Below are 16,028 nucleotides of genomic sequence, written 5' to 3'. Positions count from 1 at the left end.
GTATGAAATTTGTCAAAACGGATTGGCTGGTTCAATCTTCAGCAGCCTTTTTGAATTTTATCTGGCTTCGCATGGGACTGTTTATTTCGTACCAGGCGTTCCGTGTAGTCAGTCAGATGAAAGGGCTGTAGGACAACCATTAATAGTTAAATACGACCCAGGACAGTTGGCTGAAGTCTTTTAAGGTAGGTCTCTGCTCTGAAGCAACATTTTCTTGCTATATTTCTTCAAGAATTAATGCTCACTAACACTCAGTTAGTTACAGTTAGCGGTACAGTAATTGTTAGCCAACGAATGTAGGTCAAAACTAATGTCAACAGTACCTTTCTAACTCTAAGTTAGCATTGTGCAGTCAAATTCTTATTGTTTAATTATTTAACCGGCATTATAGTTAAGTTGAATGACTTAATTAGCAAAGTTTCGATGAAAATAATGAGCGCAGCTTTGTTGATATGTGCCCGTCAGCTAGCTGGTCTGATAACGCTAGCAGCATACGCTTGTTTAGCCTGTGTTTCTTCGCTTCTAGGTTGAAAGCCCCTTGAGATAAAGGGTCAGCCAGCCAAGATGACGATTAACTTGGGTGTCAAGGCTCTTCTCGGCTGGGTAAGTTACTTGTTACATTATAAGTAAAGTGCTTTGCTAAGTAAAGATAGTTGCTGTCTTGGTTAACCGATCTATCAAACTCTCTACTTACAGGTCAACAGTATAAAGCTGTCCGACCGAGAATTAGCTATGGACGATTTACAAGATGGCACAGTCCTGCTGAAAGTTGTTTATATGCTGTAAGTGGGAGCAGTGTGTTGACATGCTTTGTCTGTTTAAACACGAGAAGGTCAATGTCTGTTGAACTACATTTTAAACATGCTTCTCCTGTCAGTTGCTTCATGAAAGTACAGCGATGCTTCTTCCTTGGAATAAACCTTCATTTTATTCTTGTTTCACCTTTTGTCATCTCAGGAAAAAGGAACCAAACTCCTGTTTCAGCAATTCCATCGAGGGCAGGTTAAAGTTCATTGCAGACTTTTTGGAGAGTGAGTTTCTCTACCTTTTTGTTATATTCTCAGTTACTCAGTGTGTTTACTAAAAATCTGTGATCAAGTCTCCACTTTTGTCCAAGACTCAAAAGTTAGGTGTCTTAACATTTGTGCTAAGAAAGTGTCCCTGTAGCAGCTCAGAGTAAGTTCATTCTTGAATTTAAGGCGCTGTTTATTCCTACATCTTGCAGTTGAGGAATTCAAATCTGTAGCATGATTGACCACACCCCACATCACTGAGGGGTGTGGTGTGAAGTACACCTGTAAGCATGCCAGACAGTGATGAAGAACACACCCTTAGTACAAATGTTTTTTTTTTATAATGTATGTGTTGTAACTCTTTCAGTCTCACAGGCACACCGATGTTAAAATTGCTTTCCCTTGAGAAATCTGTCTATTCTGTGTATTAGGGGACGGCAGATTCAATGCAACCAAAGGCACTTCATTGTCTTGGAACAACATAAGAGATGGCATCAACCTAACAGTAGAAATCTCAAAGGTAGACAACAAAGAAAAAAACATGAATTAAAGAGAAGGATAGACAAAGACCAACTCTGACTCTCTTTCTTTGTGAAACCACCAGGTGCTTTTGTTGCTCGTGTACCATGACATTATGAATGACCGCTGCACTCTGAGCATGTTGAACTGCGATGTGGAGGTAAGCAGCACTGTTTCTCTTTATAGCACTACTCCGATATGTCAGGTTTTATTCATCATGTGTTTTGACCATTTAATTCTTAGCCAGTTAATATGTATGCATCTCAATATATATCTCTCGCCCTTTATCTGTTAGCAAGAGATAGCACACCTTACCAGCTCCTTTGTGATGGAGAGCGAAGGCTGTGTTTATCTGAGCAATGGACTTGATGCCTATCTGGCAAGGAAACGTAAGTCACGCAGTTTAAAATCTTCCCTTTCCTCATGTTATGCTATATTAACAGACATTAGTGTCACTCATGTAATGTTTCTGTACAGCCCTTGTCTTCTGGTTTGAATGTAACATGCAAGCTGTAAACATTTTTCAAAACTTATCTCCCTGAATTTCAGGTTTGCCTGCTGCCCGTGAAATATTTGAGCAATCACCAACCACCTCTTCCTCCAACATGTCGACTATCTCCTCGATCTCAGATGACGAGTCCCCCATGTTCCGCCGCACACAGAAAATCACATTTGTGGATATGAAAACTGTGGCTTCTTCCTCAGTCAGGTATCTGTTGATTTGAATTTATTCCAAGAAGGGGGCTGATTGAATTTATCAAATTTTATAGCCAGTTATGGTCCAAACATACATTTCACAGCTTAATTAAATGCATGTCTCAATTGAAAGACCTTCAGCCTGAATTAATATTTGTCAAAAGCAACTTTTGTTTGTATTCTTTGTAATGAGAACCTGTAGTTTAGTTTTATATGAACATGAACACAGTGTAATCCTCTGTGCTTTGATGAACTTGTTGTAAGTAATATTTTTGTTGTCACACTGGAACAATATGACTCATTTTGTAGCTGCATATTAACATTCAAACTTTGTCTAATATACATGCTACATTCAAGTCTCTACATAATTGTTAACAAGTCATTGATATGATATTTTGATTATAATTCTTTATGCCTGATCTGCTTTGATTCCCACAGCACGTCTCCTCTGCAGGATATCATGAACACACCTAAATTTCAGTTGAGGAAGATGCAACGACAGATGATCAAGGAGAGAGACTACAGAGATGGGTTGGAGAGAGAGTTGGCCAGCAAGCTTGCACTTATTGCACAAAGAGGTAGCACATTTCAGTCTTTGTCTTGGGATAAAAACAACATTAGTTGGTTGATAAGAGAAATATAATATAATGTAATATTATCAAACGCATTCTGTTAAAGTGCTACTTTACCCTGTATTTAAAATATACACTGCATAACATTACTGTCTGCCTTTTCATCTATGTTTTTATTTCTCCTTAAGTTAAGCTCTTTTTAATACTTTTTTCCCCAGAGACCCATATTAACCAGTTACAGTATCGCCTGGATAAACTCAAAAAAGAACAATGTGATCAGGAGCAGGTTACCAGGGAGCAAATCAATGAGCTTGAGGCCAAGAACTCCACGTGAGTACCTAAGACCAGAACTAAACATATTTTAGAGCTTTTTATTCTTACATGAGGCTTATTTTTTAATGCATGGCAGAGTGAATATCACATTTTCACATTAAAGAGGTGTGTTCAACTTGAGTTTGTGATAGAGTTGTTCCGATTCCAATACCATTATCGGAAATGCCTCTGATACTGCCGAAAATGATGGCATCGGTATTGGCAAGTACTGGAGTCCCAGCACGGATCCGATACCACGTAATTTATTATTTGTTAATACTGCACTATTTAAAGATTTAAATGCCTCCATTTTAGTACATAATGGCTGCACTATATGTTGTGGTGGTATCGGAACATCTCTAGTTTGTGAATGGTATTTACTTCAATGGGCCATGACACCTTCCCTGCAAAGTATCGACAATAATTATGACAATTATCCTTTTGGTCTCAGGTGACACATGCCCTTTTTAATTTGAAACTGTTACTTTCAAAATAAACAGACTGAGCCAGTAACCTTGAAGTTGAATGTTACTTTATTCTGACTACTACAAGATTTGGGCCAGATATCAATGGCATTTAAAGTTGTAAATTGAAAGAGTCCTAAATTATGTTTTTTTTTCTTTTTCTGTCTTAGGTTACAAATGCGTTTTAATGAGATGTTAAAGGAAAATAAAGACTTCAAGAGTAACTCCTCGCTTATGGAGCGCAAAGTGGATGAGCTGTCGGAAGAAAATGGTTTACTCTCTTCCCAGGTGTGTGCAAAGTTTTGAATTAATCTCCTCAAGAATCCTCCTCGTGCAATTCTTACATTTTCATAAAATTCAACATGAGCAGACTTCCACCAAAACAAAGTTGTGTGAATATGCTGCTGTTGTCAAGTCTCTGTGTGTTCGGCACTAGTAACAACCTTATCACATTAAACAGATTGTGAAGGCTTTCTTTGAATATTTTCGCAGATGAGAGGAGTGTGTTCGCAGCTGTCCATCTTTGAGGCAGAAGTTACTAGGCTGACAGAAACTCAAGCATCTACTCAGGAGGAGTGGAGAAACAGAACATGCCACCTAGAGTCTGAACTCAACCAAGCAACAGCTCAAAAGGTAGGTATATCCTCAAAACAGAAGCTGTGTTTCCAACTGTCTCTGGTTTGAAAAATCTTTAAATGATTAATGTTGTACCCAGGTGAAATAAACAGTTAAAATAATGTTCTATAACAATATTATGTTAGTTTAAATGCCATATCACAGTTCTAAAAACACTGTTTCTGATGAACTGGTCTTAAAACTGATCATTTGTATGTTTTTGTTTATTGGAAGACATTCTCATTTCCAGTTCTGCACAAATGGGTTAGTGATGCAACATTTTCCTCCTTTTTTTTAGGAGCTACTGACTGAACAAATTCAGATCCTCCAGGGAAAGATTTCCTGTTTGGAGGATGAAATAAGCAGGGCTACAAAGGAAGAAGTAGGAGAGAATATGGGGCCTGTAATGGAGGTAAAGTCCACAGTTCTATGTAGAAGCTGATATTATGTTATCAAACTGAATCATTTATGATTGAATACAAAGTTTGTTTCTAGATTGGTAATGGTAACTAATTGTCAACTCTTTTTCTAAATTGTCAGAGAGAGAAGTTTGACACTGAAATCAACAATTTGAGGAATGAGCTGGAGAGCACATTTTGCTCCCTGAAAAAGGCCGAGGTGGAGATTCAGTCCAAAACACAGCAGCTGACAGAGTATCAGGATGAAATTACACAACAGAAAGAGATCCTGAAGCAACACAAGTCCCAAACAGAAGAAATTATACAAGCCAAGGATGAAATTTTGGAGAAGTTGAAAATGGAGATCATTGAGCAGAGGGCAGTCCTCCAGCAAGAGATCCAGGATCTCAAGCTTCAACTCGAGCAAGTTGAGCTGCAAAAAAACGAGCAGATGACCAGACTACAACAGCATATTTCCGCTTGCGAACAACAAGTTGAAAATCTAAAGGAAATTAAGAAAGAAAAGGAAGACCTTCTCTGCCAAACTGAAGAAAAGGTAAAAGATCTTGAGACAAAGTTATCTGCTGCCAATTCTCTCTTGGCTGATAAAGACCAACAAATTAACTGTCTCAGAGAGGAAGTTGACATTCTTACAGATAAAACCAAAAGTTACAAAAATGAAATTCAAGCCAAAGAAGAAATGCTTGCCACATTACTTCTGGAGAAATCTAATGAGCAAGAAATGTTTCATATTAAGATCCAGGCCTTAACAGTCCAAGTGGAAGACCTCAGCTTATCTCTTAAACAGGCTGAGCAGGAAATTCACATCAAACAAGACCTAATGGCTAAAACCCAACAAGAAAATATTCAACAAAGGGAGGCACTTCAACAGCAGATTGCAACACGTGGAGAGGAGATTCAGAAGTTAAATAAAGAGATACAAGTAAAAAATGAGGAGCTTGTTATTCTAAAAAATGACAGTTCTCGACAGTCTGAATTACTGGAGCAAGAGATCAGAGATCTGAAGGGCCAACTAGAAAGTCTGAATGACTCTCTCAGAAAGGCAGAGCAACAAGTTCAGGCTCAAGAGGTTATGCTTACAAATCAGGAGCAAGAAAGTGCTCATCAGGCAGAGCTCCTGCAGCAACAACTGTCTGTCTCTGAAGAAAGGGTTAAAGGCATGAAGGAGGAGATCCAGACTAAAGAGGAGCAGATGAGCATGTTGAAAAAACAAAGTTCAGAGCAGTCAGAACTACTCCATCAACAGATCCAAGATTTAAATACACAAGTTGATGGTCTGAGTTCCTCACTGAAGAACGCTGAGGAGAATTTGCAATTCAAGGAAAATCTGTTTGCTGAGCAGCATCTACAGAGCACTCAGGAAATGGAGGCACTCCAGACACGGATGGTAGCATCTGAAGATGAGGTAAAGAGGCTGCGTGCAGAGATTCATGACAAGGAGGAGCAGTTAGCCCTGCTGAAGACTGAGACATCTTCTCACTCAGAATTGCTACAGCAGGAGATCGAAAGTCTCAATAATAGAATCAAAAGTATGAGCAGTTCTTTCGAGATCGCCAAGAACCAGGTTCAAGCCAAAGAAGAAGCAATGGCTAAGCAGGAGGAGGAGAGCAAATTACAGATTGAGGAGCTTCGAAAGCACACTGCAGTTCTTGAGGGGGATGTTAATCGACTGAGGGAGGAGATTCAAACTAAAGAGGTTGAGGTAAACATATTGAAGGTTGAGAACTCCGAGGAGACAGAAATGCTACAAAGTGACATCCAAACTCTTAGGGACCAAGTGCAAAGTTTGAAAGAATCCCTGAAGACTACAACAGACCAGATTCAGGCGAAAGAAACCCTGCTGTCTCAGAAGGAAATGGAAATTTCTCAGGAAAAACATCAATTTCAAAACTTGATGACCACCTCAGAAGGGGAGATGAGACAGCTGAGGGAGCAGATCCAGGCTAAAGAGGAACAGCTGGTCACTCTACAGAAAGAGGGCTCCCTACATTCTGACAAGCTACAGCAAGATATTACATGTCTTGAAACGAAACTGGCTAATATGGGTGACTCTCTTGCAAAAGCTGAGGAGAGGGTTCAGACTCAGCAAGTTATGCTTGCCAAACAGGAGCAGGAGAGCGCTCAACAGAAGGAGCTGCTGCAGCAACAGCTGTCAGCCTCTGGGGAGGAGGTGAAGAAGTTGAAAGAAGAGATCCAAGCTAAAGAGGAGCAGTTGGTACTCCTACAGTCTGACAGCTCAGAGCAGTCAAAACTACTCCATCAACAGATCCAAGATTTAAAGACACAAGTTGACGGTCTTACTTCCTCACTGAAGATCGCTGAGGAGTATTTGCAATCCAGGGAAAATCTGTTTGCTGAGCAGCATCTACAGAGAACTCAGGAAATGGAGGCACTCCAGACACGGATGGTAGCATCTGAAGATGAGGTAAAGAGGCTGCATGCAGAGATTCAAGACAAGGAGGAGCAGTTAGCCCTGCTGAAGACTGAGACATCTTCTCACTCTGAGCTGCTACAGCAGGAGATTGAAAGTCTGAACAATCAAATTAAAACTTTGAGCAATTCTCTTGAAACTGCCAAGAACCAGGTTCAAGCCAAAGAAGAAGCAATGACTAAGCAGGAGCAGGAGAGCACAGTGCAGATTGAGGAACTTAGAAAGCACACTGCAGTTCTTGAGCAAGACGTTAATCGGCTGAGGGAGTCAATCCAAACTAAAGAAGAAGAGGTAAACATGATGAAGGCTGAGAACTGCAAGGAGACAGAAGTGCTACAAAATGAGATCCAAACACTCAGGGATCAAGTACAAAGTGCAAATGAATCCCTGAAGACAACAACAGACCAGCTTCAGGCTAAAGAAGACCTGCTCACCCAACAGGAGCAGGAGAGCACCCAACAGAAAGAGCTGCTGCAGCAACAGCTGTTAGCTTCTGAGGAAGAGGTGAGAAAGGTAAAAGAGGAGATCCGAGCTAAAGAGGAACAGTTGATACTGCTCAAGACTGACGGCTCGCAGCAGTCAGAACTACTATATCAACAGATCCAAGATTTAAAGACACAAGTTGACAGTCTTACTTCCTCACTAAAGAACGCTGAGGAGAATTTACAATCTAAGGAAAATCTGTTTGCTGTGCAGCTTCTACAAAGCACTCAGGAAATGGAGGCACTCCAGACACGGATGGTAGCATCTGAAGATGAGGTGAAGAGGCTGCATGCAGAGATTCATGACAAGGAGGAGCATTTAGCCCTGCTGAAGACGGAGACATCTTCTCACTCTGAGCTGCTAAAGCAGGAGATTGAAAGTCTGAACAATCAAATTAAATCTTTGAGCAATTCTCTTGAAACTGCCAAGAACCAGGTTCAAGCCAAAGAAGATCTGATGACTAAGCAGGAGCAGGAGAGCACAGTGCAGATTGAGGAACTTAGAAAGCACACTGCAGTTGTTGAACAAGACGTTAATCGGCTGAGGGGGTTAATCCAAACTAAAGAAGAAGAGGTAAACATGATGAAGGTTGAGAACTGCAAGGAGACAGAAGTGCTACAAAATGAGATCCAAACACTCAGGGATCAAGTACAAAGTGCGAATGAATCCCTCAGGACTACAACAGACCAGCTTCAGGCTAAAGAAGACCTGCTCGCCCAACAGGAGCAGGAGAGCACCCAACAGAAAGAGCTGCTGCAGCAACAGCTGTCAGCTTCTGAGGAAGAGGTGAGAAAGGTAAAAGAGGAGATCCGAGCTAAAGAGGAACAGTTGATATTGCTGAAGACTGACAGCACAGAGCAGTCAGCTTCACTACATAAAGAGATCCACAGTTTAAAGACACAAATGGAGACTCTTGGCTCCTCACTGAGGAGGGCTGAGGAGAATGTACAGTGCAAGGAAAACCTGTTAGCTGAACAGCAACAAGTAAATACTCAACAAAGGATGGAGCTCCAAAGCCTACAGGAAGAGGTCAAACAAGTAGAGATTCTGCAGAAACAGATTTATTCGCATGAAGAAGAGATTCAAAAGCTTAAAGAATCTCAGAGTGAGAAAGAGTGTCTCATTCTCAAGGCTGAGGAGAAGCTTCAGTGCCTCCAAGCTGAGTTGTCTTCCTTCAACACACTTGTCGCTGATAAAGACCAAAATCTGAACACCCTAAGAGAGGAGGTCGCAGCCCAAGCTAACTTGGTTCAAAAAGCAAAAGAGGAAGCCAAAGCCAATGAGAAGATGTTTGCTGAGACAAAGGAGGAGAGCTCCAAACAGACAGATGTTCTTCAACGTCAGATCATGGATCTGAAAAGAGAGGTGGAAACCATTTCTCAGAATCTTCTGGCTAAAGAGCAGATTCTGCTTCAAACTAGACAGGAGTCTGCTCAACAGATGGATCTCCTCCAGCAGCAGCTTGTCTCAGTAAACACAGACACACAAGCTGCACAAGAGTTGCAGGTTTCCACTTTAAGGGAAAAGGAGGCTCTTGTTCAGGAAAAAGAAGTGCTGATGGCCCGAATACTCCAGGTGGAAATGGACCAAAAAGCTCTGGAGAAACAACTTGAAGCTCTTGTCTTTGAGAGGGACAGACTTTCTCAAGCCAAGCAGGCCATAGAGAGGGAAAACATAGCCTCCAATAAATTGGAATCTCTGCTACAGCAGGAGTTGGAAATATTGAAAATGGAGAGAGACAAACTCTTGAAAGAGAGAGAAAAGGCTGAACAAATTGAGTCTATTAAGAGAGACCTGCAGGAACAGCTCTCAGCTAAATCGGAGGTTGCAGATCACTACAAGGCACAGGTTAGTGTGAGCACAAACAATCCCTACAGAACATTAACACATTTCAGGTTCACTATTTTTATATCTGTACGGATAAATTGTTTTCAGCTAAAACTGGTTGATTTAAATATTTACTTTGTTGCTTGTAAGACACTTGTAAGAGTACTACAACTTTGTGTACATACTTCTGTTTGCTGTAAGATGTATTGTGTAGAGATTAACAAGAAATTTCTTTTATTATCCCAATGACACAGATGGAGAAGGCAGTGAGTCATTACAATAGCAAGAAGCAGCTTCTGCAGGAAAGCCAGGAGGAGTTGGCTGAAATCAAGCAAATCTTGGAGGGTAAAGAGCGCGATGTGAAGGCTCTTGACATGAAGAACACGATGCTTCAGATGGATTTGGATAAGGCTCAGACCAATGAGAAGAAACTTGTGAGAATGGTGGCCAGTTTGGAGGCACAGGTTGGTGGTTTATTTTGAAGCCTGAGAACTGAATCTATTGATCATGAGCACACTCGGACTGAAATGTTGCCTTTTCAATTGCTGTAAAAAATGAAACTTAATTTTATGACTTAAATGGGGCATTTTTGTTGCATTTTGCCCTGATCTCTATTACTATATCTATTTACCTTTAGCTGGCCTTTGCTGACCGCAACCTGCGGCAACAGAACAAGATTCATGGTAGTGAAAGAACTTCAACAGAGTCATGTTATTTGGAGGTTCCCACCAACCAACAACCACAACCAAGCATTCACACTAAATTACAAGCGCAAGCAAAGCGGACCGTCAGCTCTGACAGCTTGGACCAGAGCTCTCTGGAGGACTCCCTGAACACTACCAGGTAACACACCTCATCTCAAAGAAATGGCATGAAATCCTCAGTGTGATTTCAGATATCTCATAATGCAACAAAAGGACTTTTTAACTGACATTTGACATTTAAATTATAGTGTTTCCATTTTTCTTTTATTATTTATTTGTAGAAAATTGCATTGAAATGAAAACTAAGATGACTAGTGCAGGTATGAAATTGTTTTTGAAAGACACTAACACGTCTTTGTAGTTTTCTAACCAAAACTGGGTCAGTTTGATAGGAATTAACTATATTGTGTCATATGATACTGAATTATCTGCCAAACCAACATCTGCCTTTCATTCATTTGGCATTGTGATTTTGAACTGTGTAGTTGTTTTTCTCCCTGCTCCAATAACTTTAGAAATGCAGAAACAATATCAAATCTAACATTAATTGTGTAAAGTGAGAATCTGTTATGATTCTTCTAATCTTGCAAATACTGTACTGTTTTTTTACATTTTGCAGGACACTATTAGTGCCTGATGAATCAAGCACACCACTTGTTCGCAGTTCAGAGCGCTTGGCAGCCAAACGCCGGGGTCTGCATCACGAGTCACTGGAGACCCTTTACTTCACACCGATAAGCAACAGGTACATCACCAAAAAATGTGACAATTTTGGTATTTCAAAGAATGGCTTTACAGATGGAGGTTTTTCTGTTCACAAATGAGTGATCAGTGTATTAGCGTTCCACTAAATGTATTTTCAGCATATAGTGTACTGAAGATGTTGATAAATTGCTAAGCTTTACTTAGCCTACTATGCCCTTTATTAAACCATAACCTTTTCATGGCTTTACTGATTGAATGCCTAGAGAGATGACAGGATATAGGGTGAGAGAGATGCAGGGCAACACGCAGCAAAGGGCAAAAGGCCCGACATGGAGCCTGGGCTGCTGCAGCAAGGAGGAGGAGTCCCGGTGCGCCACCTACTGAAAAAAATATATTTTGAAATATTCCCTGGCAAATTCTCCTTTCCTAATACACACATATAACTTCCTAATCTTAGTTTAACCGCAGTCACAGTTTTTCCATACTATGTCACTGAGTTCCTTCCTTCTTTTTCATCGCCTAGGACCAATAAAGAACACAAACTGGAACCGGACTCAGCCTGCAGAAATCCAACCTCATCTGTCAAACGACGCAGGACCACGCAGGTTATTAACATCACCATGACCAAGGTGGAGGAAACTCACTTTTATTGCATGCTCACAGTAACACACACTGTTGAAAAATAGCTCAACACTTAAACAATCTGTTTCACCCTTTCTCAAATATACTCATGGTGATGAAGCTTTATGAATGTTCAACTGCATCTTCAAATTTAGATTTGAGTTAACAACGATTGTTGTCTTTCACTAGGACAGTGTCATACTAGTTTTCCTCTGTTGGCCTTTAAGATTGCTGAGAGCACTGCTCTCGGTACACTCCAGCAGTGTAAAAATGCGCTCAAATAAATGACTCAACCCAAATGTTTCAAAACATCCCCACACTCCCACTGCAGAATTATTGAAGTCATAATTGATCGTTGAACTCTGATCTGTAGAAAACCCCAGGCGGCTGTGAAGATGACGAGACTTTCTACAGCCTGGCCTCAGCTCGCTCCCAGCCAAACCTCTCCAGTGCCCACTCCGCTCGACCCGTGTCTATGGAGCTGTTTGAAACCCCTGCCAGAAAGACTGGCACTGCCAGCGACCAGCTCATTGGTCTTCCAGGGTACAGACGGAGCACAATCCATTCACAACGTAAGTAGATGCATGGCTCACTTACAGGAGGGTGAACTGAAGGGTGAGAATTCAAACGAGAGGTTAAACCTGGACCCAGAATGAAAAAATGTGAAAAAAGTGGTGTATGTGTGTAACTCCTTTATTGTTATTATCTTATTATTATCTCTTATTTTTCCTTCATCCTTTGTGTTTAGCTACTAGTACGTTGTGCGTTGGGGCAGAGAACGAGCCAGACGGAGCGCCTGACGACTGGCTAAGGATTGCTGAGCTTCAGGCCCGGAACAAGGCCTGTCTTCCTCATCTCAAGAGCAGCTACCCTGCAGAGTTTGATGTTAGTAATTTAGACACTTGAACACACACTGAACACAATAGGCATACGGTAGCACATACACATGAACAAGGTCCTTAATTAGCAGTAAAATATTTGTGATAAATATGGAAATGTAATGCTCAGGGGATCCCTGTTCAAGGCATTTAGCCCAGCCTCGCCAAATGCTGCAGTGCTGTTTAAGTCTGCAGCAAAGAGGATTTAAATGTTACATGATGTTGCACTTTCTGCCCTTCTGACTATTTTCTACTATTTCTTTTCTTTAAATCCCTCTCTGTCTCTTCCTCTAGACCGGCTGCAAAAGTGCTTTCACGTTCACAGACGAAGAACTGCGCACAGGTGACCCATCCGACACAATTCGTCGGGCGTCCATGATGCCCGGCCAGCTTCAGGACTCTCTCACATCCCATCGGCTCTCCTTCATGATGGGTGCTGCAGCCAGTACTCGCTCTCATCGTCTGTCTTTGATGCCGGGCCAGCTGCCATCAAAATCTGTCAGTGCTTCTCAGCTGAGAAGCCCGAAAGGCACAAAGCGATCTTCATCTACGCTGTCAGTGCATCAAACTTCGCCTGAGGTTGGTTCACATTAATATACACAGGAATAGTTGTTACTTCTTGTGTGATTTAATATTTAAGCTAGTAGTTAATGCTTTATATTTTATGTATATTTGATTTTTTTTGTTTTCTTCATCTTAATTTTCTCTCTAATTTCTCATTACTTATGATGTAATTACTCTTGAAGTGCAATAGTTTTAGTGTTATTTTATACTCACTAGTACTGCCATCTTTAACAGTCAAGCTTATTGTAAAACGAGTATGTAAAGAGAGGACTTGTAGCTGATGTGTATATTTTTTTACAAATGATTTTCTAACTAAAAGCTCTCAGAACTCCTAACTTGTCTTTTCTTGTCTCCATCTAATAGAAAAAAGTCAAGGCTTCTTGCTTCCCTCGTCCACTAACTCCCAAAAACAAGAACGTGATGAATGGACCTTCCAGCTCTCAGCTTCGACCTGCACTCAGTCCAGTGAGTATGATATAGGCAAACACATACCTAGAATTTTCTGGTTCAACCCTCCATCAGTGTTATATTTTGCATGCTGACTAACCGTTTCACTTGGGTTATCTCCTTAGGTTGATCGGAGGCAATCTATGGTGTTCACTATTGAAAATACCCCCAAAAGCAGCAACTACTTAAAGAAAGGTCTGAACAAACTACGCAGCTCCACCCGCAAATCTCCAGGCAAAACTTCAAAGAAGTCGCCTGCTCAGACATCTGCACGCAAGTACCAGGAAAACGTGCCTTCAGGAAATTCTCGCGCTGCAGTGGGGCGGGCTGGCAGAATCGGCAGCTCCAAGTCACCTCAGGTGGCAACTAAAGGACAGGGTAAAACTCAACGAGGCGCCAACAGCACTGCAAAGTCTCCTGGATTGACAGCTAGTGCTCGCAAGGTAAACACCATTCAGTGTTTCACAGGCCACAGATAGATAAAACATTTTAAGGTATGAAACCACACAGCTGTCCTAATGGTCAAAACTCCACAGGGTACTTTTAGTATTGATTCACACACAGTTACCATCTATGAATGACATTTATGTCATTGATGTTGGCCATAGTCCACCTTCAGAATGTTGTTTCTGATAAGGGGAAGGCATATCCTCTCAACAGTTCATTTGCTAAAATGATGGAGTATTTCTTTTTATTTATGTGCATATATCATGTTTTTTGTGCACTCTAGGGAACATTTAACTGGTTTTGGTTTATTCTTATGAAGAATGTTCCCTATTTGCTTTTTCAAATGAACTCTGGACTCTAATGGCCTACATATTTTGACTTGTCAGACAGGTTTAACAGCTGCATTGTATTTTGGTTCACTAGTCTTCAGGTATTGTGGTTGTAACAGTCATTATTAGTGTTAGTAGCTACTAATTTTCTTCCTGCTTTGGTGCAGGAAACTGTCCATAGACTACAGTCCATATTAGTGGTGCTGCTTTTATTATTGTATTGTTGTATTTTCTGTGCTTGTAATATATTTCCTTTCCCATTTACACATATGAAGGACACAGAGCAATAGTGCACTTCGATATAATTCAGTCTGATGCAACATGAAGGCTGCTAAATTAATCAAAATATCCCCTAAATAACAATATGACAGTTCTGCTAAAAGGTAAAATGTGTGAAAAAACAGCACTATAATGAAGTGGTGCAGGGATACACTACCGTAACACCCTTTTTAAAAAGCAAATGTATGATCACTGTTTTATTATATTGTAATAGATTACAAGTATACCTAATAAACTGGCAACTTTGCATATATTGTTTCCAACGACTGGAGAAAGACTGTGTTATAGTTAAAGAATTTGAAATATTTGTTCAATCATTACATCTCAATATCTGCTGAATCTGAACACTTTTCAGAAGCGTGCGACTATCAAGGAAGAAAATTGCTGAAAGTCTTAGAAGGTCAATATAGTTCAATAATACTCATTTTATGTTTGGTAATGGGGGTTTGTGTGCTCATATTGGTGGCTGGCTGGTGGTTGGTTCTCATTTTATGCCATAATAACTCACGGTGTGTTCATTTCACATACTGTATGCCCGCACGTCTCTGTAAGACACCACTCACTGGCAGCATGTGATTTCAGCTTCTACTAAAGGTCACATTAAAATTTTATTCTGACATGTTTCTCTGTGAGCTTCCGATTAACTCATATTTTCCGTTTCTTAATCCACAGATGATGAACAGGATGAAGGTGTGAGGACTGGCTCCCAAATACAACTTCATTATGATTGTCTACTTGTTCTTATTTTTATTTTTTTCTTCTCTTTTCACAAACTGATATTCGTTTTTATTTTTTGTCCTTAAGGACTTTTTCAAATCTTGTCCAAATAAACCTTTATTTCTTTATTTGCTTTGTATTATATTTACTTGTTTGTTAATAAAAACATTTAAATGACACATTGGGAAATAGCGTCCTTGTTGAGCCCAGATCACTGATGGTCCAGGTAATCTTGTGAGAGAGCTTCACCTCATGTTTGAGGACAGGCACAGGTTTTTATTACATATGTCTCTGGCATCCACATAGTCAGAAAACACAGTACTAGTAGCACAGATGATGATTTGTGTTTATTTATTTTTTGTATTGGTAATTTGACATTATACATGAAAGCCATTCTAGATCTATGGTATAGTATTTCCCACCAAGTTTAAAGCACTAGATTCCTCTGGTAGAGCGACTTAATCGTCAGAAGAACCACATAAACACCTATTTTGTTCAAATAAAATTGTTAACAAGTAGATCTGTGCTGTATAACGATGATAGAGGGTGTTATGAGGATACAAACAATTACTACGAAGTGTCGCCTTAAAAGAGTTTAGTCAAATCAAGTACATTTTATTGATATAGCCCACAATCACAGTCACATTGCCTAAATCGGCTCGGATATACATACATTGTTTTTTGCCAGGAACATGCAGGTCAAATAAATCCATAATTCAAACTATTACAGTTCATGTAAGTCGGCTTTTTTGAGTAGCGCTTACTTTGCATATGAGAAAAAAGGAAGAAGGGTCACCTGAGTTGCTGACTCAATCGCAACTTCACTTCCGATATGCATCTTAAGCCTTCAAAATAAAGCATAATATTACGTACTTATTTTGGTGCTTTAAAATATGTAAGCACAGCATCTCTCATAACATAAGCTTCAATTTACGATGTAACTTCAGATATTTCACATTGGTGACTTTAGTCTGAGAAACCAAATC

At 40.3% G+C, this 16,028-nt stretch overlaps 1 protein-coding gene across 3 annotated transcripts; it reads left to right on the top strand.

Annotated features, from left to right (window-relative positions):
* The first annotated feature begins 27 nt into the window (after positions 1-27).
* numa1 (nuclear mitotic apparatus protein 1) lies at positions 28-15,221 on the top strand. 3 transcript variants are annotated; one of them, XM_037122494.1, is made up of 25 exons: positions 28-185; positions 527-603; positions 697-782; positions 958-1,031; positions 1,445-1,533; positions 1,618-1,692; positions 1,828-1,921; positions 2,082-2,241; positions 2,667-2,806; positions 3,019-3,130; positions 3,747-3,864; positions 4,069-4,209; positions 4,490-4,603; positions 4,732-9,372; positions 9,606-9,815; positions 9,989-10,194; positions 10,675-10,800; positions 11,284-11,365; positions 11,755-11,953; positions 12,130-12,266; positions 12,554-12,838; positions 13,187-13,288; positions 13,396-13,713; positions 14,681-14,725; positions 14,998-15,221. In XM_037122494.1, the coding sequence occupies exons 2-24, from the start codon at positions 565-567 to the stop codon at positions 14,711-14,713; spliced, it is 7,581 nt and encodes a 2,526-aa protein (XP_036978389.1). In that variant the 5' UTR covers positions 28-185; positions 527-564; the 3' UTR covers positions 14,714-14,725; positions 14,998-15,221. The 3 variants fall into 3 exon arrangements, with proteins under 3 accessions (XP_036978389.1, XP_036978371.1, XP_036978380.1); XM_037122476.1 differs by having other exon boundaries at positions 11,284-11,389; XM_037122485.1 differs by lacking the exon at positions 14,681-14,725 and having other exon boundaries at positions 11,284-11,389.
* Positions 15,222-16,028: the final 807 nt, after the last annotated feature.

This window comes from Acanthopagrus latus, chromosome 2 (assembly GCF_904848185.1).
Source record: "Acanthopagrus latus isolate v.2019 chromosome 2, fAcaLat1.1, whole genome shotgun sequence".
Classification (NCBI taxonomy): Eukaryota; Metazoa; Chordata; class Actinopteri; order Spariformes; family Sparidae; genus Acanthopagrus; species Acanthopagrus latus.
The sequence above is the reverse complement of the archived record's forward strand: the minus strand, read 5'-3'. Positions and strand labels throughout refer to the sequence as shown.